The sequence below is a fragment of the Eptatretus burgeri genome, chromosome 3 (assembly GCF_056783735.1).
Source record: "Eptatretus burgeri isolate ZD-2024b chromosome 3, Ebu_testis_v1, whole genome shotgun sequence".
NCBI lineage: Eukaryota > Metazoa > Chordata > Myxini > Myxiniformes > Myxinidae > Eptatretus > Eptatretus burgeri.
In genome coordinates this window covers 141,221,339-141,246,484 of record NC_140963.1, presented here as the reverse complement: position 1 = coordinate 141,246,484, position 25,146 = coordinate 141,221,339, and the positions used below count along the sequence as shown (strand labels likewise).

At 44.4% G+C, this 25,146-nt stretch overlaps 1 protein-coding gene across 1 annotated transcript in view; it reads left to right on the top strand.

The window, feature by feature from the left end:
• The first annotated feature begins 4,502 nt into the window (after positions 1-4,502).
• The window catches only part of LOC147031158 (rho GTPase-activating protein 32-like), an 86,472-nt gene continuing 65,828 nt past the window's right edge, over positions 4,503-25,146 (top strand). The window contains exons 1-2 of the mRNA XM_085875940.1: positions 4,503-4,831; positions 5,590-5,725. Of these exons, the coding sequence (XP_085732066.1) occupies positions 5,676-5,725 (50 nt within the window). The 5' untranslated portion in view covers positions 4,503-4,831; positions 5,590-5,675. The remainder of the gene's footprint in view (positions 4,832-5,589; positions 5,726-25,146) is intronic.

Sequence of the window (25,146 nt, the reverse complement as noted above, 5' to 3'; positions counted from 1 at the left end):
GACTCAATAAGTGTAGAAATCTTGAGTGAAATCTTAAAATTTAAAGAAATAACAAGTCTTATAACTAAGCCAATATACTATTTATATTAAGCAAGAAAGTCTATGTTCCCTCCTCCATATGTACACAAGAAAGTGTGAAATTTCCAAAGCATTAAACTTACCTTTTTCTACTGTTTGGGGAATTATTTTGAATGAAAAAACGATTTTAGAACGTGCCAAAATGAACCAGCTTCACTGAGCGATATAATTTAATGCATCCACTGCTTGACCTTGCACTCTGTTCCCTAGAGGGACTGCTTATCCATCGCGTCTGCAGATCTGTATCTATATTTTCAGAGGTTTCCCGAAGTGCTCTGGAGGGAATCAAAGCAAATCTGATGAAAAACGGACATATGAAAATAAAGTTATAACATTTGTGCGGACTCCGACCCGATGTACCATGTGATGCGTGCAGACGAGCAAGCAACATGACGGATTATCTGCAATGCTGATTTCACAGGTGATTAAACTTTGTGATGTCTCCAGGGTTGTTCTTCATTAAGCTGCAACTCTTTTGTGGATAAAGTCATTATTTGAATGAATTCATGTTATTTCTTTAACTGCTCCATGCACGGTGAAGACCGGGTTTAAAGTTAAATGGATCCCATGTGGTATGCAGCCACAGCCTGGTCAGCCGTTCCTTATCATCCATTTAAATGGAGTGCTTGCTTGAGTGCTAAAGCCACTTGCCGAGCACCCAACAGTCGATAGTGGTACCGCGCTTCGTCATTCTGAGCGAATGGTCCATGGTCCGACATTCTGAGTGAGTTGTTCATGATGAGCATGATCCCGACTGAATGAGAAGTTCCAAGGTGCGGAGGGAGACGGAGAATGTCCTGAATTGTTCCAATGTCTCTGAACAGAAAATGAAGGCAGCCACTCAAGCCTCCATTATGAAGTTCTTCAAAAAAAATCCCCAAGTGAATCAGCCTCCATTTCATCTTCTGAGCCTTCAACCTCAACTGGACAGCCTACCACACCTCCCAATCCCAATCATAGTAGCACTTATTAAAAGGGAATTAATTTTCATGTTTTTATTTGTGATACATGTAATTTACATTGTTTACTGCTTTTTTCCTCCTCCTCCTCACTTCGCTCCCCCATCCCTCCTCACTCCCCCCTGCTTCCTCGCTCCCCCACCCTCCTCGGTCTCCTAACCACCTCGCTCCTCCACCACTCTCTATCCCCCCTCTTTTTCTACTTCTCCCCCCCTCTTTTCTGCCCCTCCCCCTTTAGTATACCCGTCGTCCGGATGGTGGTGATGTCCAGATGGACCCTCTCCTCACACTGCCTGAGGTTGCCCTTCCCTCACGCTGCCTTCTCCTGACGTATCTGGACAGTGGTTATGTCCAGATGGTGGTTATCCCCAGATGTGTTCAGATGCTGGATATGTCCAGACGGACCTTTCCCTCACACTGCCTTCCCTTTCCGTACCACACTCCTCCCTTCCCCCTCCTTCCTCGCTCCCCACCACAGGTCGATATTCCTCTCCTCACCCCTCCTCGCTTCCCCCTCCTTCCCCCTCCTTCCTCGCTCCCACACTCCACCTCGATATCCTTCTCCCCTCACTCCCTTCCCTCCTCTTCTTCGTAATCGTCTCATCAGCAAAACGACGGGTTGTATTTGCTAAGCAAAACTAGTGTGTGTGTGTGTGTGTGTGTGTGTGTGTGTGTGTGTGTGTGTGTGTGTGTGTGTGTGTGTGTGTGTGTGTGTGTGTGTGTGTGTGTGTGTGTGTGTGTGTGTGTGTGTGTGTGTGTGTGTGTGTGTGTGTGTGTGTGTGTGTGTGTGTTCGTTCATCTCTGACTGGCTCTTTGGTCTTTGTGCTTCTTCAAGTACTGGTGGTTTGTTCACATGAGATGCAGTGGGTGAGATTACTGTGAGCCAGGAAAATTCTCAAACAAGTTCTGACTTTATTCACGAATCTGGGTGCGGTCACAGCAACAATGCATGAGAAAGAAAAAACATATTCTGTCTGATAACCTCTGAAATATATATATATATATATATATATATATATATATATCTCTGTCTCTGTCTCTGTCTGTCTTTCTCTCTCTCTCTCTTTCTCTCTCCCCCCCTCCCCCTTCCTCTCTCTCTCTCTCTCCCCCTCCCCCTTCCTCTCTCTCTCTCCCCTCCCCTTCCTCTCTCTCTCTCCCCCTCCCCTTCCTCTCTCTCTCTCCCCTCCCCTCTCTCCTCTCTCTCTCTCCCCCTCCCCTTCCTCTCTCTCTCTCCCCTCCCCTCTCTCCCTCTCTCTCTCTCCCTCCCTTCTCACTCTCCCCTCATCTCTCACCCTCCCTCCCCTCCCTCATCTCCCCCTCCCTCCCCTCCCTCATCTCTCCCCTCCCACATCTCCCACCCTCCCTAATCCTTCCCGCTCCCTACCCTCGCTCATCTCTCCTACTCCCTCCACATCCCTCATCTCTCCCCTCCCTCCCCTCCCTCAACTCTTCCCCTACCCCCTCCCTCATCTCTCCCCTCCCCCCTCCCTCATCTCTCCCCCTCCCCCTCCCTCATCTCTCCCCTCCCTCCCCTCTCCACCCTCCCTCCTCTCTCCCTCCACCCTCCCTCCTCCCTCCCTCCACCCTCCATCCTCCCTCCCTCCTCTCTCCCTCCACCCTCCCTCCTCCCTCCCTCCACCCTCCATCCTCCCTCCTCCCTCCCTCCACCCTCCCTCCTCCCTCCCTCCACCCTCCCTCCACCCTCCCTCCACCCTCCCTCCACCCTCCCTCCTCCCTCCATCCTCCCTCCACCCTCCCTCCCTCCCTCCCTGCACCCTCCCTGCACCCTCCCTGCACTCTCCCTGCACCCTCCCTGCACCCTCCCTGCACCCTCCCTGCACCCACCCTGCACCCTCCCTGCACCCTCCCTGCCCCCTCCCTGCACCCCCCCTGCTCCCTCCTCCCTCCCTCCATCCTCCCTCCTCTCTCCTCCACCCTCCCTCCACCCTCCCTCCTCTCTCTCCCTCCACCCTCCCTCCTCTCTCCCTCCACCCTCCCTCCACCCTCCCTCCTCTCTCCCTCCACCCTCCCTCCTCTCTCCCTCCACCCTCCCTCCTCTCTCTCCCTCCACCCTCCCTCCACCCTCCCTCCTCTCTCCCTCCACCCTCCCTCCACCCTCCCTCCTCTCTCCCTCCACCCTCCCTCCTCTCTCCCTCCACCCTCCCACCTCTCTCCCTCCACCCTCCCTCCTCTCTCCCTCCATCCTCCCTCCTCTCTCCCTCCACCCTCCCTCCTCTCTCCCTCCACCCTCCCTCCTCTCTCCCTCCACCCTCCCTCCTCTCTCCCTCCACCCTCCCTCCTCTCTCCCTCCACCCTCCCTCCTCTCTCCCCTCCACCCTCCCTCCTCTCTCCCCTCTGTCCCCCTCCACCCTCCCCTCTTCCCCCTCCACCCTCCCCTCTTCCCCCTCCACCCTCCCCTCTCTCCCTCCTCCACCTCCCTCCTCCACCCTCCCCTCTCTCCCTCCTCCACCCTCCCCCTCTCTCCCTCCTCCACCCTCCCCCTCTCTCCCTCCTCCACCCTCCCCTCTCTCCCTCCTCCACCCTCCCCTCTCTCCCTCCTCCACCCTCCTCCTCTCTCCCTCCTCCACCCTCCCCCTCTCTTCCTCCCCCCTCTTCCCCCTCCCCTCTCTCCCTCCTCCACCCTACCCCCTCTCTCCCTCCTCCACCCTACCCCCTCTCTCCCTCCTCCACCCTCCCCCTCTCTCCCTCCTCCACCCTCCCCCTCTACCCTCCCCACTCTCTCCCTCCTCCACCCTCCCCTCTACCCTCCCCCTCTACACTCCTTTCTCCCCTCCATCCTCACTCCCTCCCCCTCCATCCTCACTCTCCCCTCCACCCTCACTCTCCCCTCCATCCTTTCTCTCTCCCTCCTTTCAGTGTTCCAGCAAGCGAAGCGATCGGTGGTATTTGCTGGGTTAATAATAAACAGGTTATATTAACCACAAGGAGTCAGCGACCTGAGAACCTGTACACGGAACCAACACTGCATTATCCAGGATATTATGACGAATACTGTTGACGTGACGTCACCAACATCGTCATCGCCTCGTCCGTCACGTCTGCGCAGCCATTGCCTGAAGGGGTCGCATCTCCGTTTCCTGGAACGAAAATCGCGATAACCGAGCGTCAGACCGCGTCCCGGTCAACTGATGTCAACGTGACGAACTCCAACCGTGACCCTTCATATTCCGCGGGGTTTTTGACATTGAACTCGCTCTTCCCTCAGCGCTGCTCCCTCAAGTGCTTCGCAACGACAGTTTGGGACACACTCGTCCATTCCCTCACGGTTTATAAATACCCACTTAATGTACGAGAACACAACTTCCTGGTCCCAGTGTCCTTGGATCTTCAACAGGGAGGATAATTTGGTCCGATGGTTATTTTACGCCAAAACACCTTCGCACCTGCCCACCTGCCCACCTGCCCACCTGGGCAGTGCCACGCCCCCAGAGCCCGGAAATGAGAGCGAGCTAACGTGACGTCACTCGTGATTCGCACCAAGGAGCGGACTGACGTCATTCCTCCTACGCTGTGCTGCATCCTCCGGTGTTGTTTTTTGGGGAGGCTTATTGTCTCCCCTCCCGTTGTCCCGTCCCGTCCCGTCCCGTCCCGTCCCGTGGTTCGTTTCCGACCATCGCTCCGACATCGATTTGTCCGCCGTTCGGGGTCCTCGTGAGTGACGTCCGAACCCGAGTCGGACGGGCCGAGGGGGCACGTTCGAGTCCCGGCACTTGGCTCGGCTGAACGTTCACACGGATTGGAGGAACTTGATCAATGGAGTGATCCCCACACAGGTTTGGGAATCTTCCGTTGATGGTTTCGGGATCCTATATCCTATAGGGATCGGGATGGTTTATGGGATTATTATGGGATTGCTGCATCCTAAAGAGATCGGGATGGTTTATGGGATTATTATGGGATTGCTGCATCCTATAGGGATCGGGATGGTTTATGGGATTATTATGGGATTGCTGCATCCTATAGGGATCGGGATGGTTTATGGGATTATTATGGGATTGCTGCATCCTATAGGGATCGGGATGGTTTATGGGATTATTATGGGATTGCTGCATCCTATAGGGATCGGGATGGTTTATGGGATTATTATGGGATTGCTGCATCCTATAGGGATCGGGATGGTTTATGGGATTATTATGGGATTGCTGCATCCTATAGGGATCGGGATGGTTTATGGGATTATTATGGGATTGCTGCATCCTAAAGGGATCGGGATGGTTTATGGGATTATTATGGGATTGCTGCATCCTATAGGGATCGGGATGGTTTATGGGATTTCTGAGTTAATGTTGAGGGGTTGAAGGAATGTGGTCGGTAATTCGGATGCCCGTTCTGAATGGAATCATGTTTTGAATGAATGAATAGCAAGTGAATCAATCTGATGTGAAGGAAACGAATGAATTGGGAAGGTGTGTGATGTCGATTTAGCCGACAGCTGCCTGTGAGTTGTACGTGGCGATGTCCGAGTCCACAACACCCCCTTGGCTTGTAGGCCTGGACACGGGCCTTGCTTATCACCCGGATGTCTTCCCAGGTTTCCAGGTGGATTTCAGCTTCCCAGGTGGATCCGAGGCTCCCGTCCAATGGGATTGCTGGGAATCCCGTTTGGTTTCACCTAGAATGCCTGGAGATGAGACGGCTGCGCCTTGGGCAGATGTGCAGAGTCGTGGGTGAGTTCTCTCCATTTGTCCCCATGATGAGATGCCAGACGGTGGAAGGATCTTGTCTTTGGAACCACAGCAGGTTGTCTCTGATAGGTTTATTACCTCTGTAGGTGGACCGAGGTCATGTTTTCACCCCTGTTTGTCTGTGAGCAGGATATATCAAAACCTTGCGGACTAGTTCTGACAAAACTGTGTGGACGAGTTTGGTCGGTGACGAGAACGAGCCGGTTCCATTTCGGTTCAGGTACCGAACTCCATCTGGCCTATTGGTGGGAGACAAAACGTAACCTGTTCAGCCTGGCGGAGGTGTGCGCTCTACATGAGTGACGTTCTCGTTTTTAAATGGGATGGCTCGCACAATGGTTGATTCCTTGAACTGTTTGAGTACTGTTGACCGCAATCATGGCCCGCATCATTGTTCAACATTCTGCATTGTTCGGTTCCGATTGTAAGTGTTTGTTCCCATGGTTGCCTGAAATAAACAACACAACGTTTCATTCTGTTTGCTTGAAAAATAATAATTTCAACTGTAGGATCAGTAAGCCGGGGAATTTCCTCGTGACTCGATCGTCTCGGAGCGATAAAGTGCCAACAAGTGCATATTGTCCTTCTTTTGGTGCCACTGGGTTAACAGGTAAATGTTGTCCCAGGATGGAAGACAGGACCACCTTGGTTACACTTTCAGAGGTGGAGCTGCCTTCCCATCATTGTTGGGGGGGGGGGGTGAGTGAATTCCAGGTACAAGCTTTCCCTGAGTTGTACTTCCACAAGCGGTTCTAAATTCTTTCCGCCATAACAAAAAACTGACCGTGCAGAATACGGGACTTTCAAAATGACAACTTAATGCTAATAGAGAATCATTGTGTGTGTGTGTGTGTGTGTGTGTGTGTGTGTGTGTGTGTGTGTGTGTGTGTGTGTGTGTGTGTGTGTGTGTGTGTGTGTGTGTGTGTGTGTTCAGTGACTCGATTCTGCTCGACAGGCTCTCTTTACCTGCTGTTACTAACACAAAATCTGGAATCGAATATTATTTTAACCTTAATATACAACAATTATTTCAAGATGGTAACCATAAATTGGACTCGCAGAATACAAGAAATACATATAGATGAGAGGTGTTGAGTTCTTATCATTTCTTGTCAAAGGAAGCGAACACACACACACACACACACACACACACACACACACACACACACACACACACACACACACACACACACACACACACACACACACACACACCAATAACCTGGTTTAATAACACAAATACCTGCATATTTGCAGGGTTTTTTTTTGTGTGTGTGTTCATGCTTTTACTGACTTGCTTCTGTATTCGAGGCGCTGTGTTTGACTTATTAGTGTTTTTTTGTGTGTTCATGGTTTGTATGACTTCCGTCTGCATTTGCGGCATTGTGCTTCACTTATTCGCAGGTATCTTTTTTTGCATATTCACGGTTTTTGTGACTTCCGTCTGCATTTGCGGCGCTGTGCTTCACCTATTCGTGGGTTTTTTTCATGTATTCACGGTTTTTCTGACTTCCATCTGCATTCGCGGCGCTGTGTTTGACTTATTAGTGGTTTTTTTGTGTATTCATGGTTTGTATGACTTCGTTCTGCATTCGCGGCGCTGTGCTTCACTTATTCGCAGGTATCTTTTTTTTTGCATATTCACAGTTTTTGTGACTTCCATCTGCATTCCCGGTGCTGTGCTTCACTTATTCGTGGGTTTTTTTTCATGTATTCACGGTTTTTGTGACTTCCATCTGCATTCACGGCGCTGTGCTTCACTTGTTCATGGTTTTTTTTTCATGTATTGATGGTTTTTGTGACTTCCATTTGCATTCGTGGCGCTGTGCTTCACTTATTCGTGTTTTTTTTTGTGTATTCATGGTTTTTCTGACTTGGTTCTGCATTCGCGGCGCTGTGCTTCACTTATTCGTGTTTTTTTTTGTGTATTCATGGTTTTTCTGACTTGGTTCTGCATTCGCGGCGCTGTGCTTCACTTATTCATGGGTTTTTTTTTTCGTGTATTGATGGTTTTTCTGACTTGGTTCTGCATTCGCGGCGCTGTGCTTCACTTATTCGTGTTTTTTTTGTGTATTCATGGTTTTTCTGACTTGGTTCTGCATTCGCGGCGCTGTGCTTCACTTATTCATGGGTTTTTTTTTCGTGTATTGATGGTTTTTCTGACTTGGTTCTGCATTCGCGGCGCTGTGCTTCACTTATTCGTGTTTTTTTGTGTATTCATGGTTTTTCTGACTTGGTTCTGCATTCGCGGCGCTGTGCTTCACTTATTCGTGTTTTTTTTGTGTATTCATGGTTTTTCTGACTTGGTTCTGCATTCGCGGCGCTGTGCTTCACTTATTCATGGGTTTTTTTTTTCGTGTATTGATGGTTTTTCTGACTTGGTTCTGCATTCGTGGCGCTGTGCTTCACTTATTCGTGTTTTTTTTTGTGTATTCATGGTTTTTCTGACTTGGTTCTGCATTCGCGGCGCTGTGCTTCACTTATTCATGGGTTTTTTTTTTCGTGTATTGATGGTTTTTCTGACTTGGTTCTGCATTCGCGGCGCTGTGCTTCACTTATTCGTGTTTTTTTTTGTGTATTCATGGTTTTTCTGACTTGGTTCTGCATTCGCGGCGCTGTGCTTCACTTATTCATGGGTTTTTTTTTCGTGTATTGATGGTTTTTCTGACTTGGTTCTGCATTCGCGGCGCTGTGCTTCACTTATTCGTGTTTTTTTTGTGTATTCATGGTTTTTCTGACTTGGTTCTGCATTCGCGGCGCTGTGCTTCACTTATTCATGGGTTTTTTTTCGTGTATTGATGGTTTTTGTGACTTCCATTTGCATTCTTGGCACTGTGCTTCACTTATACATGTTTTTTTTGTGTATTCACTGTTTTTTGACTTCGTTCTGCATTCCCGGTGTTGTGCTTCACTTATTCGTGTTTTTTTTTTGTGTATTCATGGTTTTTCTGACTTCCGTCTGCATTTGTGGTGCTGTGCTTCACTTATTCGTGCTTTTTTTTGTGTATTCATGGTTTTTCTGACTTCCGTCTGCATTTGTGGTGCTGTGCTTCACTTATTCGTGTTTTTTTTTGTGTATTCACTGTTTTTTGACTTCGTTCTGCATTCCCGGTGCTGTGCTTCACTTATTCATGGGTTTTTTTTCGTGTATTGATGGTTTTTGTGACTTCCATTTGCATTCGTGGCGCTGTGCTTCACTTATACATGTTTTTTTGTGTATTCACTGTTTTTTGACTTCATTCTGCATTCCCGGTGCTGTGCTTCACTTATTCGTGTTTTTTTTGTGTATTCACAGTTTTTGTGACTTCCATCTACATTTGCAGCGCTGTGCTTCACTTATACATGTTTTTTTTGTGTATTCACTGTTTTTTGACTTCATTCTGCATTCCCGGTGCTGTGCTTCACTTATTCGTGTTTTTTTTTATGAATTCACAGTTTTTGTGACTTCCATCTACATTTGCAGCGCTGTGCTTCAATTATTCGTGGGTTTTTTCTGTATTCATGGTTTTTCTGACTTGGTTCTGCATTCGTGGCGCTGTGCCTCACTTATTTGTGTTTTTTTTTGTATTCATGGTTTTTCTGACTTCCGTCTGCATTTGTGGTGCTGTGCTTCACTTATTCGTGTTTTTTTGTGTATTCATGGTTTTTCTGACTTGGTTCTGCATTCGCGGCGCTGTGCTTCACTCATTCGTGGGTTTTTTTCACGTATTCACAGTTTTTGTGACTTCCATCTACATTTGCAGCGCTGTGCTTCAATTATTCGTGGGTTTTTTCTGTATTCATGGTTTTTCTGACTTGGTTCTGCATTCGTGGCGCTGTGCCTCACTTATTTGTGGTTTTTTTTGTATTCATGGTTTTTCTGACTTCCGTCTGCATTTGTGGTGCTGTGCTTCACTTATTCGTGTTTTTTTGTGTATTCATGGTTTTTCTGACTTGGTTCTGCATTCGCGGCGCTGTGCTTCACTCATTCGTGGGTTTTTTTCACGTATTCACAGTTTTTGTGACTTCCATCTACATTTGCAGCGCTGTGCTTCAATTATTCGTGGGTTTTTTTCTGTATTCATGGTTTTTCTGACTTGGTTCTGCATTCGCGGCGCTGTGCCTCACTTATTCGTGTTTTTTTTTTTGTGTATCCACGGTTTTTCTGACTTCCATCTGCATTTGCGGCGCTGTTCCTCCCTTATTCGTGGTTATTTTTTTTGTTTGTTCATGGTTTTTCTGACTTGGTTCTGCATTTGCGGCGCTGTGCCTCACTTATTCGTGGTTATTTTTTTTGTTTGTTCATGGTTTTTCTGACTTGGTTCTGCATTTGCGGCGCTGTGCCTCACTTATTCGTGGTTATTTTTTTTTTTTTTGTTCATGGTTTTTCTGACATGGTTCTGCATTCGCGGCGCTGTGCTTCACTTATTCGCAGGTATCTTTTTTTGCGTGTTCACGGTTTTTGTGAATTCCGTCTGCATTCGCGGCGCTGTGCTTCACTTATTCGCGGGGTTTTTTGTGTCTTCACAGTTTTTCTGACTTCCATCTGAATTTGTGGCACGGTGCTTCACTTATTTGTGGGTTTTTGTTGTTTATTCACGGTTTTTTTGACTTGGTTCTGCATTCGCGGTGCTGTGCTTCACTTATTCTTGTTTTTTTTGTGTATAAATGGTTTTTATGACTTGGTTCTGCATTCGTGGCACTGTGCTTCACTTATTCATGTTTTTTTTTGTGTATTCATGGTTCTTCTGACTTCCATCTGCATTCACGGTGCTGTGCTTCACTTATTCGTGGGTTTTTTGTATTCACGGTTTTTCTGACTTCCGTCTGCATTTGTGGTGCTGTGCTTCACTTATTCGTGGTTTTTTTGTGTATTCATGGTTCTTCTGACTTCCATCTGCATTGGCGGTGCTGTGCTTCACTTATTCGTGGTTTTTTTGTGTATTCACGGTTTTTCTGACTTCCATCTGCATTCGTGGCACTGTGTTTCACTTATTCGTGTTTTTTTTGTGTATTCATGGTTTTTCTGACTTGGTTCTGCATTCGCGGCGCTGTGCTTCACTTATTCATGGGTTTTTTTTCGTGTATTGATGGTTTTTGTGACTTCCATTTGCATTCTTGGCACTGTGCTTCACTTATACATGTTTTTTTTGTGTATTCACTGTTTTTTGACTTCGTTCTGCATTCCCGGTGTTGTGCTTCACTTATTCGTGTTTTTTTTTTGTGTATTCATGGTTTTTCTGACTTCCGTCTGCATTTGTGGTGCTGTGCTTCACTTATTCGTGCTTTTTTTTGTGTATTCATGGTTTTTCTGACTTCCGTCTGCATTTGTGGTGCTGTGCTTCACTTATTCGTGTTTTTTTTTGTGTATTCACTGTTTTTTGACTTCGTTCTGCATTCCCGGTGCTGTGCTTCACTTATTCATGGGTTTTTTTTCGTGTATTGATGGTTTTTGTGACTTCCATTTGCATTCGTGGCGCTGTGCTTCACTTATACATGTTTTTTTGTGTATTCACTGTTTTTTGACTTCATTCTGCATTCCCGGTGCTGTGCTTCACTTATTCGTGTTTTTTTTGTGTATTCACAGTTTTTGTGACTTCCATCTACATTTGCAGCGCTGTGCTTCACTTATACATGTTTTTTTTTGTGTATTCACTGTTTTTTGACTTCATTCTGCATTCCCGGTGCTGTGCTTCACTTATTCGTGTTTTTTTTTATGAATTCACAGTTTTTGTGACTTCCATCTACATTTGCAGCGCTGTGCTTCAATTATTCGTGGGTTTTTTTCTGTATTCATGGTTTTTCTGACTTGGTTCTGCATTCGCGGCGCTGTGCTTCACTCATTCGTGGGTTTTTTTTTCACGTATTCAGTTTTTGTGACTTCCATCTGCATTCGCGGTGCTGTGCTTCACTTATTCGTGGGTTTTTTTGTGTATTCATGGTTTTTCTGACTTGGTTCTGCATTCGCGGCGCTGTGCTTCACTCATTCGTGGGTTTTTTTTTCACGTATTCAGTTTTTGTGACTTCCATCTGCATTCGCGGTGCTGTGCTTCACTTATTCTGGTTTTTTTCTGTATTCATGGTTTTTCTGACTTGGTTCTGCATTCGTGGCACTGTGTTTCACTTATTTGTGGGTTTTTGTTGTTTATTCATGGTTTTTCTGACTTCCGTCTGCATTTGTGGTGCTGTGCTTCACTTATTCGTGTTTTTTTTTGTGTATTCATGGTTTTTCTGACTTGGTTCTGCATTCGTGGTGCTGTGCTTCACTTATTCGTGGGGTTTTTTTTCATGTATTCACGGTTTTTGTGACTTCCATCTGCATTCGCGGCGCTGTGCTTCACTCATTCGTGGGTTTTTTTGTGTATTCATGGTTTTTCTGACTTGGTTCTGCATTCGTGGCACTGTGTTTCACTTATTCGTGTTTTTTTTTGTGTATTCACAGTTTTTCTGACTTCCATCTGCATTCGTGGTGCTGTTCCTCCCTTATTCGTGGTTATTTTTTTTGTTTGTTCATGGTTTTTCTGACTTGGTTCTGCATTTGCAGCGCTGTGCCTCACTTATTCGTGGTTATTTTTTTTGTTTGTTCATGGTTTTTCTGACTTGGTTCTGCATTTGCGGCGCTGTGCCTCACTTATTCGTGGTTATTTTTTTTTTTTTTGTTCATGGTTTTTCTGACATGGTTCTGCATTCGCGGCGCTGTGCTTCACTTATTCGCAGGTATCTTTTTTTGCGTGTTCACGGTTTTTGTGAATTCCGTCTGCATTCGCGGCGCTGTGCTTCACTTATTCGCAGGGTTTTTTGTGTCTTCACAGTTTTTCTGACTTCCATCTGAATTTGTGGCACGGTGCTTCACTTATTTGTGGGTTTTTGTTGTTTATTCACGGTTTTTTTGACTTGGTTCTGCATTCGCGGTGCTGTGCTTCACTTATTCTTGTTTTTTTGTGTATTCATGGTTCTTCTGACTTCCATCTGCATTCGTGGCACTGTGCTTCACTTATTCGTGGGTTTTTTTTGTGTATTCATGGTTCTTCTGACTTCCATCTGCATTCGTGGCACTGTGCTTCACTTATTCGTGGGTTTTTTGTATTCACGGTTTTTCTGACTTCCGTCTGCATTTGTGGTGCTGTGCTTCACTTATTCGTGGTTTTTTTGTGTATTCATGGTTCTTCTGACTTCCATCTGCATTGGCGGTGCTGTGCTTCACTTATTCGTGGTTTTTTTGTGTATTCATGGTTTTTCTGACTTCCATCTGCATTCGTGGCACTGTGTTTCACTTATTCATGTTTTTTTTTTGTGTATTCATGGTTCTTCTGACTTCCATCTGCATTCGCGGTGCTGTGCTTCACTCATTCGTGGGTTTTTTTTCACGTATTCACAGTTTTTGTGACTTCCATCTACATTTGCAGTGCTGTGCCTCACTTATTCTGTTTTTTTTTTCTGTATTCATGGTTTTTCTGACTTGGTTCTGCATTCGCGGCGCTGTGCCTCACTTATTCGTGTTTTTTTTTGTGTATTCACAGTTTTTCTGACTTCCATCTGCATTCGTGGTGCTGTGCTTCACTTATTCGTGGGTTTTTTTGTGTATTCATGGTTTTTCTGACTTGGTTCTGCATTCGCGGCGCTGTGCTTCACTCATTCGTGGGTTTTTTTTCACGTATTCACAGTTTTTGTGACTTCCATCTACATTTGCAGTGCTGTGCCTCACTTATTCTGGTTTTTTTCTGTATTCATGGTTTTTCTGACTTCCATCTGCATTCGCGACACTGTGCTTCACTTATTTGTGTTTTTTGTGTATTCATGGTTTTTACCCCTCAGCCCGAATTGGGCTGAAAAAGGGGTATTGTCGTCACAGGCGTTGTCCGGGCGTCCGTCAACTTTTGGTTTCCGTCAATTTTGAGGAGAACGCCTTGTCTGATTAAATCCATTTTTGCAGGGTGTGTTGGAGCTGAGTAGAGGAAGGTTCCTTTCGAAAATGGGTGCGCTGTGATGTTCAGTGTGGCCGCCACGGCAGTCATCTTGAAATTGGTTTTCATCAATTTCGAGAACGGCTTGGCTTGTCCGATTAAATGCATTTTTGCAGTGTGTGTGTTGGAGTTGAGTAGAGGAAGGTTCCTTTCGAAAATGGGCGCGCTGCGATTTTCACGAGCCGCCCCGGTAGCCATCTTGAAGTCTGACTTGATTTTCCATATGACGTCCAACGTGCTCTAACTGACTGCATCATCGTGATACCACTGCTTCCTTTTACAATGCATGGGCTGAGGGGGTACACCCACTTTGCGGAGCTATTTTTCCTACTTGGTACTGCATTCGCGGCACTGTGCTTCACTTATTCGTGGGTTTTTTTTTCGTGTATTCATGGTTTTTCTGACTTCCATCTGCATTTGCAGCACTGTGCTTCACTTATTCGCGCTTTTTTTTTTGCGTATTCACGGTTCTAAGCTCACCCGTTCGAAGAACAGAGAGCAATCGTGATACCCCCGGCGTGAGCATCAGCGTCAGTGTGAGCATGAAAATGTTAAATTTTTGGTGCAAGTTATTTCCTTTCTAATGTTTTTATCTACCACACTATTTTTTACTGATTACAATATACAAATACATATATTGCTTTAAAATTATTTGGATCAGACTTCACTGCAATGCTTTATAAAAAATATTATTAGACTGGTCTTTTAAAAACGATAAATGTATAAACAGGCAAGCATTAGATGGCTTTGACACCAACTCTCTGGTTGTGACTTCCGTCTGCATTTGCGGCGCTGTGCTTCACTTTTCGTTTTTTTTTTTTGTGTATTCACGGTTTTTCTGACTTCCATCTGCATTTGCGGTGCTGTGCTTCACTTATTCGTGGGGTTTTTTTATCATGTAGTCATGGTTTTTCTGACTTCCATCTGCATTCACGGCGCTGTGCTTCGCGTATTCGTGGTTTAAAAGAAATATTTTTTCACGTATTCATGCTTTTTTGCGGGCTTATTCGCGGTATTTGTGACTGAGAGTAGCGGGTTTTTTTCTCGCATATTCATGGTTTTTCACAGTTTTTCTGACTTGCTTCGCATATTCGTGTTTTGTTTGACCTGCTTCATTCGCGGCCCTGAGCTTTGCGTATTCGTCGGTTTTTTTCATGGTTTTTCTGAACTGCTTCTACATTCGTGGCCCTGTGCTCCGTGTATTCATGGTTTTTCTAACCTGCATCGAAATTCGTGGCCCTGTGTTTCACATATTTGTGGGGGTTTTTTTTTTCATGTATTAATGGTTTTTCGTGGGCGTTTTCGCTGTTTTTCTTACCTGCTTCGACATTTTGCGGCCCTGTGCTTTGCGTATTTGCCTGTGTTTTTTTTTCGCGGGTGTATTCCTGTTTTTTATTTTTTGATCAGCTTCGACGTTCCTGGCCCTTTGCTTCGGGTATTGATGGCTTTTCTGACCTGCATTCGTGGTCCTGTGCTTTGTGTATTGGCGGGAGGGTTTTTTCGCGTTTTCGTGGTTTTTCTTTGGTGAATTCACGGTTTTTCTTTCCTGCTTCTACATTTATGGCCCTGTGTTTCACTTTTGTTTTCTTTTGGAAATCTTCACAAATTAATCAAAAACGAAAGGCTGATATTTGTTGAATTGAGACTCGGTTTGCCATCTCTGCACACCCATTCATTAAAGCTTGTCCAAAGTGCAGAATGAAAGGTTGTGCAGATAGTTTTATCCCTCGTGCTGTCTCGATTGGAATTCACCACCAGTAACGTGCTTCCCATTATCCTTTGATCTACCCAGCTTTAAGAGGAATGTCAATTACTTTTTCTGACATCTTTGACGTTACATCGCATTTCATGTGACTTCTGATACTTCCTTTGTCTTGATTGTTATTTTGTTTTGTTATTTTTCTTTCTTTTGTTAACCTCCGCCATTGAAGATGGATGGAGGTTACTGTTTTCACCCCTTTCTGTTTATTTCTTTGTTTGTTTGTGAACACTATTACAGAAAAACTCCTCGACGGATTTTGACAAAACTTGGTGGGGGGGTTAGGTCTGGTCCAAGGATCATGCCATGGACTTGGTCCAAAATCCAATATGGTCGCTATGGCAGCCAATTTGAAAAAAATTTTAGAATTTTTTTTTTTTTTGCATTTCTACATGTTTTAAGTGATTTCCACCCCCCCCCCAAAAAAAAAATTGTTGGAGAAAAAAAAATTGCAAATTTTTTTCAACAAAATTTCGATTTTTTTTGCATTTCTACATGTTATAAGTGATTTCCAACAAAAGAAACATGCCAAAATTATAATTGTGGCTGATTTTGAAACTTCAGGTGGATATACCCACGTAAAATCTATTTCTGTCTCAAAGAATCTAGTTATGATGAATGAATTGAGTATGTAAAAGTAAAAGAGAAAGTTGCAAACTATAACTCTGTGAGCACTGTTGATGTCAAATTGAATGAATAGGATATCAGGTTCACTTGAGTGACCTAGCAGTATTGGCGGCGGAGGTTTTGCACTCTACAGAGTGCTCCCCCTCAAGTTTTGTTTTGCTTTGTCCTTATGTTTATCTAAGCTTCCCTTAGCCCCTTACCTCGAGTGGCTTTAAGCCTTGTTTGGGGTGATTTCCATTTTAAAAATGCAAAACAAGCATTTGCTCTAGGATTGATTTTAATTTGGGGAAGTGTGTCCATATTTTTTTCGAATGCTTCCAAAGTCGGCGTATATTACAAATGGGTGCTTTATGGATTTATTTCTATTTTTAAATGATCATCTTGAACTGACCTTTGGCATATCAATTATTGTTGATTTATGGTTTGAGCAATATGTTAAATGTTCTGATTTCTCTCTTTTATGAAAGAAATTCAAACATCTTTTACTAGGGTATGTTTTATTTGTTCTTATTTGATTTTTGAGATGCTAATAATGTAGACTTCTTTTTTTTTTTCTTGAATTTTCTTCAAATTTGCAGTGTGGGCAATGTGGTTTCCATCATTTTCATAGTTATTTGAAATTTTTCAACTTGAAGTTTGTTTGCGTATGTTAATCCATATACGTTAATAGATTTTTCATTCATTTTCTCAAACTCTGGAATGTGTATTTGTTTCATCTGGAATTCTATACCATCGACAGGGTGACCCCCAATAAATGGGCCCCAGCAAAGGTTTAATCACCTCCACAGTTTTCATTCAATCTCTCTTTCATTTTTCAGGAGGTCAGAATTGAGTTGAGGGAGAGTATATCTGTCAAGTTTATTGAATCTATGAAATTCAAACCATGTCGTGGACACCTGAAGAACAGTCATTTTCTGTAGAAAACTATCCGTGGATACATTCATTCGTTCAGCTAAGGTGCCCCCGCACCTGTTCTGTACACATTTTACAACAAGGAAAGCACCGAGCAAATCTCGAATTCAAAGGTTTGTGAAAACATTTGGATACCGTGGCACAGTCTTGAATATGAATTCACGAAACAGGAGGCCACTCTGACAAGCCAAAATTGGTACGGTCACCCGAGAATATCACTCCCATTGCAGACTCGTATGCCCGCAGTCCCAAGAAATCTCTTCGGCACTGCCATCAAGAGCTTAGCATCAGCAAAGAACGATTGAGGAGAATTCTGATAACAGTGCATACAAGACATCAATAACTTCTCGACGTGTGGTTTTCTGCATTGAGCAAATCATCAAACATCGGCGTCGTCAGTAATGTAATTGGAAAATTGTCACATTCCTTTGGAGACAACGAAAACTTTCAGTGATATCTTGACGACGAGTGAATAATATGAACTCCAAATTTTGTTAAGTTTGATTGGTTAATATTGAAGCGCTATTAAACTTTTCCCGGGGCACTTTTTGGGGGTCTTCAAAGTACTTTAATTATTGATTTTTTTTTTACAATGCCATATTATTTCTGGTTTCCAATGTGAGGGATGTGGATGAGCAAGAGCGGACCAGAGGAAACATTTATTATATATTTATTTTGAATATTAACTACTTTTTATAGTTTTATGCTTTGGTAAATAAATACAAGAAGAGGCCTGCCATGTTTAGAGGGTCTGATTCCAACTTCTAGAGGGTCTCATTTCAAGATGTGTATGTACATGAAATTGATTTTTTCCCAATATTAAATCCACTTCGTTCGATGTCATCGTCAACATTGATTTCATACCTCTGAAGTTCATCATAAACATTAAAATCTTGAAATAAAACAATGAAATGAGGGTTTGTTCTCATGTAAACTGTTTCTTCATTATTTAGTTTCTGTTGTGACCAAAAATTTAACATAATGAAATAGATCAGGTGCATCATGTAAAAATTTTACCCCCATAATGTAAAACTTTAAAGTACAGTATTGAATTCCCTAAGGGCATTCAATGTCAATTAGAACCTCAATATTTGGATGAACTTTAGCAATTGCTTCAGCGATTGATTTTCCTTCTGACTGTTTAAACTGAAATGGTCTTGCTTTAAAATAGTCTTTAAATTAACAACCATGCATTCCCCATTTCTTCCCACACCCATTGTTTGTCTGCCTCCCCCTGTATTGTCCTTTGGCTCTGTTGTTGGTGTTTCCCCCTCTCTCTCGACTGTTCCGTTTGTCCTGTTGCATCATGATACATTCAGCGTGCTGGTACTGGCACTTCCTCGAGCCTCGACGAGTGTACAAAAAAAAAACCAATATGCTCCGTCAGTGTTTGCAATGACAAACCTAGTTGGTGGTCGTTCTCCTGAGTTTTGCTTGTGTTTGTGTGATTTAAGATGCTTGTTGTCATTGCCTTTCAACAAGTCCTGCAAGGAGCTCTCACAATGTTGTTTTTCTTGTTCTACTTCTTGGATTTGTTGAACTGTAGTACCAGTTCTGAACAACAGGTGGCACTAGAGAGCCACTTATTTTGGTTAGTCCTTTGGAAGGAGGCTTTTTGGAGTATAAACCATTACTTTTCAATTTTAAGGAGTTGCTGTATTTATATAATATATTATGTTTTAAAATGATTTTTTTGGAGATGAGCTGTTTTGTTGACTGTAATCACAAAGCCAGAGGGGTGCGAGATGTAAATGTCATGGTTATAAATGTGAAAAATGTATCTCTGGACTGGGATTTGAACTCGGAATCTCTCACTTGTACGATGTCGGCCAATACAATGCTCATACGATCAATGCAACGACGGTGCAATGCAGTGATGTGGCGGCGATGAACATGTCCGGTATTGACATTGTTACTTCAACGTTGAATCCCGATGTGGAAATGTTTGCCACGACGCAGCATTGAGTCACAATGAAATGGACGTGCAATTATTCAGCATTTGTCTCCATCAGGCGTTTGCACCTCCATCTGTGCCTCAAGATGTCAACAAATAAATCCATCAACAATAATCATGTGTTCAATTTTTAATGTCGGAGAGTGCAGATGACCTGAAAAGCATGGACAAGAAAGCCAAGGTCGTTCTTGATGAAAAATGGTGCCTTAGTTTGAACCCATGCATTCCCCCCTCCTTGATGAAATATTTGAGAGAATGGACAGATTACGAGTGACTAATTAATTCAGTCCTGCAGTCCTTCTCGAACCTGGTGTTTTTCATTCTCAGACCGAGTAAACCATGGCTCGTTCCGGTTTAACCCTGAGTTGAAACCATCAGTTACAAGTTGTTTGCGCCCCAGGCTGGCTTCCATAGGTATACCACAACTTTAATGAACAACAATGTCAAGTTCTAAGGTGATGCCCTTTCACTGTTCACCACATTGAATCCAGAAGCAGTATTCCAGAGTGTAAGCCTCATCTCATTTTTGTGATCTTTTCTACTTTCATCGTGTGTGTGTGATGTTCATCTGTGACCATGTGGTACCAAGTTTATCATGAACCTTTTTCATTGGCTCATCCTGCTGCTGCTTCACAACTCTGATCATTGTGAACGTCTTCAATGGTGTTGAAATTTGTTTCGGCCCACTTTCCTTCTTTCATTCACTGTATTCCAGAATCTGTTGTCTCATCACGTTCTACCCTCCAGGTTTTCGAGTCTGCCACCTACTGCCACTTCAGTGTCTCTCTCATTTGCACCTCACAGATTTACTAGTCATGCTGAGACACTGTCCCCCCCCCCCCCTTCTGTCTCCTCCTTTCCCACTCGCCAACCCCATCCACCCTTTCACCTGCAAATCCTCCCTCATGCTGCATTGCATGCATGCGTTCTTACCCTCCTCTTTCCTCTTTGGACCACTTTGTTTGAACCCTTCCTCCCCCCCCCCCTAAATTTCCATCCAACATTTATTCATCCACGCCCTCACCAAGCTTCTTAACCTCCACCACCAAAGGTGAAGGAGGTTATGTTCTCACGGATTCATATGAAAGTTGGTGGACAGGGTGGGTGTGTGACGAGGAAGAATTGATTCTATTTTGGTGAAGATCCGGATCCGGATCTGGATACGAGAATTTTTTTTTTTTTTAAAGTGATTCTTCACCATTGAGAGATTGGACCAAAAACGATATAGTGCTGATAGCATGATATTACAAACATGTATTCCAAACACCGATATGTTCGATATGTTCGATATGTTCTCGTGGATCAGGCATTATGTGGCGGAGTTATGCGCTCTACCATGTTTCTGCTTTTCAGCGGGAGATGCTACTGATATTGAGAGCTTTGCCAATGATGATCCCACAACATACATGAAAGTGAACAAGGGAAACTAGAGCATGTCTCTGTCGAGTTCCTGACAAGTAAGCCTTGTAGACTTTATGAATTTCAGATTTCCTTCATTTTTGTATGCATAATCGAGGCTTATGGAAGGGAACAAGATGGAAAGAGGGAAACACCAACAGCAGAGTATAATGAAGGGGGAGGGAGAAGACCACATGGGAGTGAGCAAGCTGCACACAAGCTGAATTAATCACAGCAGGAATAGGAAGGGGAAAGTGGGGATAAAATGGAAAAGGAACAAATCAACCAACAAACAACAAAAAAAAGAGGTGAGGGAAAGGGGTGGGGGTGGAGGGGGATCACAACATGAAAAAAGGGATTGCTTGGGAATGGGGTCATTTGGGGTGGAAGAGATCATGATTATGGAGGGGGGGGATCACCTGAGGAAGTGGAGAAGAGCTGTCTTGAAACCATGGAGGGAAGAATGAATAGGACTGAACAGGCTGGGGAAGTTTGTTCTGCAGGCAAGAGAAAAGAACAAATGTGTGGAGGTGAACAGTGAGACTGGATTTTTTGGAGTTTAACAAGAAGAGGGTTAATGGCAGACCGTGTGCGCCTTGTAGAAACTTGGGAGGGCAGGGCCAAGAGAGGACAAAGGTCTGCAGAGAAGGACGAGAAATTGTATGATAGAGGGTGGAACCATCAGCAAAGAAAAGTCAGGATTTTCCAGATAATCAGAAAGATCATTGTGAAGATGAGGAACAAGACTGGGCCCAAGACAAGACTGTGCCTCAGGGTGCTCCAGCCTTGACAGGGAGAGGAGATGAGTGTCTCCCATTAAGAGCGACATGCTGAATACGGGAGTGGAGGAAGCCTGATTCATGAGAGGAGGTAGACTTGGATGTCATAAGCAGAGAGTTTCGAGATCAAGACGGGTTGCCAGACTGTCTCAAATGCTCGAGATGTGTCTGGAATGCCCTGATGTCATGTCTGAGATTGAGGACCTCCATCCATTGTTGAGAGATGAGAAGCAGCATGTCCAAGATGGATTAACCGGGTCTAAAACGGAACTGATGATTTAAGATTAAGCTGTTTAAGAAAATTAGGGATTTGATGCCAACTGCAGTGATAGATTTTATGACCTTGTTTATAATTGGAAGGATGCTAATAGGCCTGTAGTAAGAGGATCCATGTTGCAGAATCAGAGTTGAGGTTTGTCAGATACCTCTCCACCTTCTCAAGTCGGAAAGACAGTATCCAGGAACAGTTGTGTACGAGAGGATCACGTAAGTCTAGGTAGTGAGGGAGTTGGTACACAAGAATTGGAAGCAAACGCAGAAATGAAGCATTCGGCCTTCTCACGAGTAGTCAGGTGTGGTGCTATTTGAAGTGAGGTAAGGAATTGGGAGTGAGGATGAGCATACACCATTGTCCAACTTAACAAGGGGCCACCAGGTTTGAGAGTTTGGCCAGATGTTATATTTTGGCTCTCCTGAGAGTGGACACACATTCCCCGGACCTTGTAGAATGATCTGAGGTTGCTTTTGGTCGGATTTGCCTTCCAGGAAGAGAAGGCTAGTTGTTTGAAGGCAACTGCCTCACCACAGGATTCTGTGTACCGGGCGAGAAGATGGGTATGATAACTGCAGACGAGATGGTGTAAGTATGTATATAAATGAAAGCAAGCTTGTGTGGAAGGATTCCCAGGCAGTATTGATATCAAGAGAGATACAAATGAAGGACCTGTCTTGAAACGAGAAGACAGCTTGCAGTCGCTGCCCAGATAGCCCAACGTCGGTGTGCTGATGTTGGCAATAGATCTGTAAAGGTTGGAACAGTCACAAGTGGATTTCCAATGTCGGTCCAACATTGGCAATATGGTGTAAAAGTTATCCGACATTGTGCCAACATCGGTAGCGAACATTGGCGCAACGTCGGTGTGCTATCTTGGTGGCAGTCAGCTTGTTGGAACTGCCAGACTCTACAGTGGTGAGGCAGCTCTCTGACAATAGTCAGAGAGATGTTGACTCTCACAAGCACATGATCAGATCAACCTATTGGAGCAGAAGAGGAACAGGAGACATTTGGATGAACATTTGTCATTACCAATCCAGAAGGGAGGACTTGCGATTGGGAGAAATCCGGGTCGTAAAGTTCGCTGATTGGACGAAGCCCATTGAATCACAAAAATCCTTTGCAATGCCACGGCTGCTTGAAGAAGTTCCAAGACCCAGGCAATTGGCATGGTGGGAGTTGAAATCACCACATATGAGGAAGAGAAAGTTGGGATGAGGTGTTAAAAGATGGTCCATGTTAGCAGAGAGGAAGATGTAAATATTCTTCCCTGTTAGGAAGGCTGGACAACATGCAGACAAACAGGAAGTGGTTGTGGAGGGGAAAGCATAGCCAAGGGTACTCCTCAGGGTTAGGAGGGGAAAATGTAGTACACAGACAGTGGGGAATGGAGTTCTTTACATAAACTGCAACTCTGCCACCGGAATGGTGTTCAGGCCTGTCAAACCGGAAAAGTCAATACCCAGGGAGAGACACCGAGGAATCGGGGACATCTTGTGGATGGAGGGACTCTGTTAAGCAGATAATGTCAGGTTTACCAGTGGCAGCTTGTTTTGAGAGATGTCAAATTGTAGAAAAGATGTCAGATGTCAGATGTCCTTAGAGTTAGTGATGGGGAGGAGATGCTGTTGGCAGGGAGTGAGAAAGAGAAGAGAAGAGGGGAAGGGTGGTTGAGAGAGGGATTCAGGAAGATATTGAATGGGAAGTGGGGTGAGCATAGAGGGGGCAGGATGGTGGGGGGAAGCAGAGAGGGAGCAGACAGAGAGGGGGAGGTGAGACGAGAGAGAGGAGACGGTAGAAGACAGAAAGACCACCAACCTGCCTGTGGTGAAAGAGTGAGAGACCCAAAGACTCATCCTCATCCTTGGTTTCCACAGCGTGAAGCTGAGAAAGGTGGGAGACGGGAGCACCAGCCCAGAGGGGGGAGAGCAGTACTCCATCAGGCTGTGAACGAAATCTTTGTATGTGGTCAGGAGCTCAGGTGTGCCAAGGAAGGAATTAGCATGATGGAGGATGCCCACCTTGTCAGTGACTGGCTTTGATGGCCAGGTTGGAAATGTGGCTTTCTCAGGAAAGATCATGGAAGATAGTGAGACCCAGAAGATTGAATGAAAGGACTTCTTCAAGAGGATTGTTGAGAAAAAACATATATGTGTATATATATTTCATACAAAACCTAAATCTTTCAACTTTCTCCCCATTACCTTCAATTTCTATCTTCCCCACTTTCCCAATGTCCCCCATCCCTCCCAACGAAACTCTATTTCTTGTCTTAAATCCCCCCAAAAATAAAAAAACGACCTTTCTCCTTGCACACTCACGAGTCTTGATCCTTCTTCTTCCTCCTGCCGGCACACCATCTTTATTCTACTGAGCTAACCCTCTCTCGCCATTACCTTCACGATTTCTTCCAACAACCTCCCATTCACGAATCTTACCTATTCTTCAAAAAGACATCAAAAATCATCATCTTCCTTGTATCCTTTCGATCTCTACACCTCCTGTAACCACGTGTCTCTCTCTCTCTCTCTCTCTCTCTCTCTCTCTCTGGCTCTCTCTCTCTCTCTCTCTCTCTCTCTCTCTCTCTCTCTCTCTCTCTCTCTCTCTCTCTCTCCTCTTCCTGGTACTTTTCACCGACCCAGCAGCTTCACACTGCGTTTACAGTTCCAAATTCACCACACACTTCCACGATTTTACTTTAACCTTCTCTTTTCCGAATGTTATGCAATCCTTATTTAAAATAAATAATTTCACTTTTGACTATACACCTCCCAGAGCCAAGTGCTTCTCCCATAACCACGTGATCTGTTTACACCCCCTGCGTTTACCGATCCAAATTCACCATTCACCCCACGATTTTTTCCACAACACTTCCATTACCTAATCTGATGAAAACTCTCTCAAACAATAATAATCTATATAATTCCAGCAATCTCTGTGTGTCTGTGTGTCTGTGTGTCTATGTGTCTGTCTGCGACCGCTGTTTCTCAACAACCACTGGTCCGATCTAATTGAACTTGTCAAGTATATTGCTGGGGCCCTGTGGATGTGCCTTTTCAAGGATTGATATTAATCAGACAAGTGGTTCCCAAGTTATGGCCATTTATTTACCAAACCAATGACAGGACACGGTGCTATGACGTCATGATTGATGTCACAATTCTTCTTAATTTTTTTTTTTCACGTATGGCCATGTACATATGGGCACGCACGTACGGGCACGCACGTACGGGAATGCGAGAGCGAAGGAACGGCCTGTGTGGTTGTTGTTTCTGGCACGTGGTTTGAAAGATTTTTTTTTGTTGTTTTGCACGTACCATCACACACGTACGGCCACGCACATACGGGCACACACTAGTAATAATAATAATAATAATAATAATAATAATAATAATAATAATAAAAACGATCTCTTATAATGCTTCATTTTCCTCTTTCACACGTGTGGTACTCTTTACTATTTAAACAGACTGCTCTCAATTCGACCTCTCCTTCATACCTTGCCGAAAAAATCCAACAGTTACAGCGTTTCTTCTCTCCATTCTCTGAATTCGCCTTTATTGCATCCACCAAGAAATGTCTTTAATCACATCTCTGACGTAAAACTTAAAAAAAAACACCAGTTTGCAATCAGTGTTCGCTTTCCATCAACTATTCTTTTTTTCCATTTTCAGTGCCAACTCACCCCTCTCACCTTTCCATACAGGTTGCCACTGACAAACCAGACATAATCTGCATTACAGAAACTTTCCTCCCT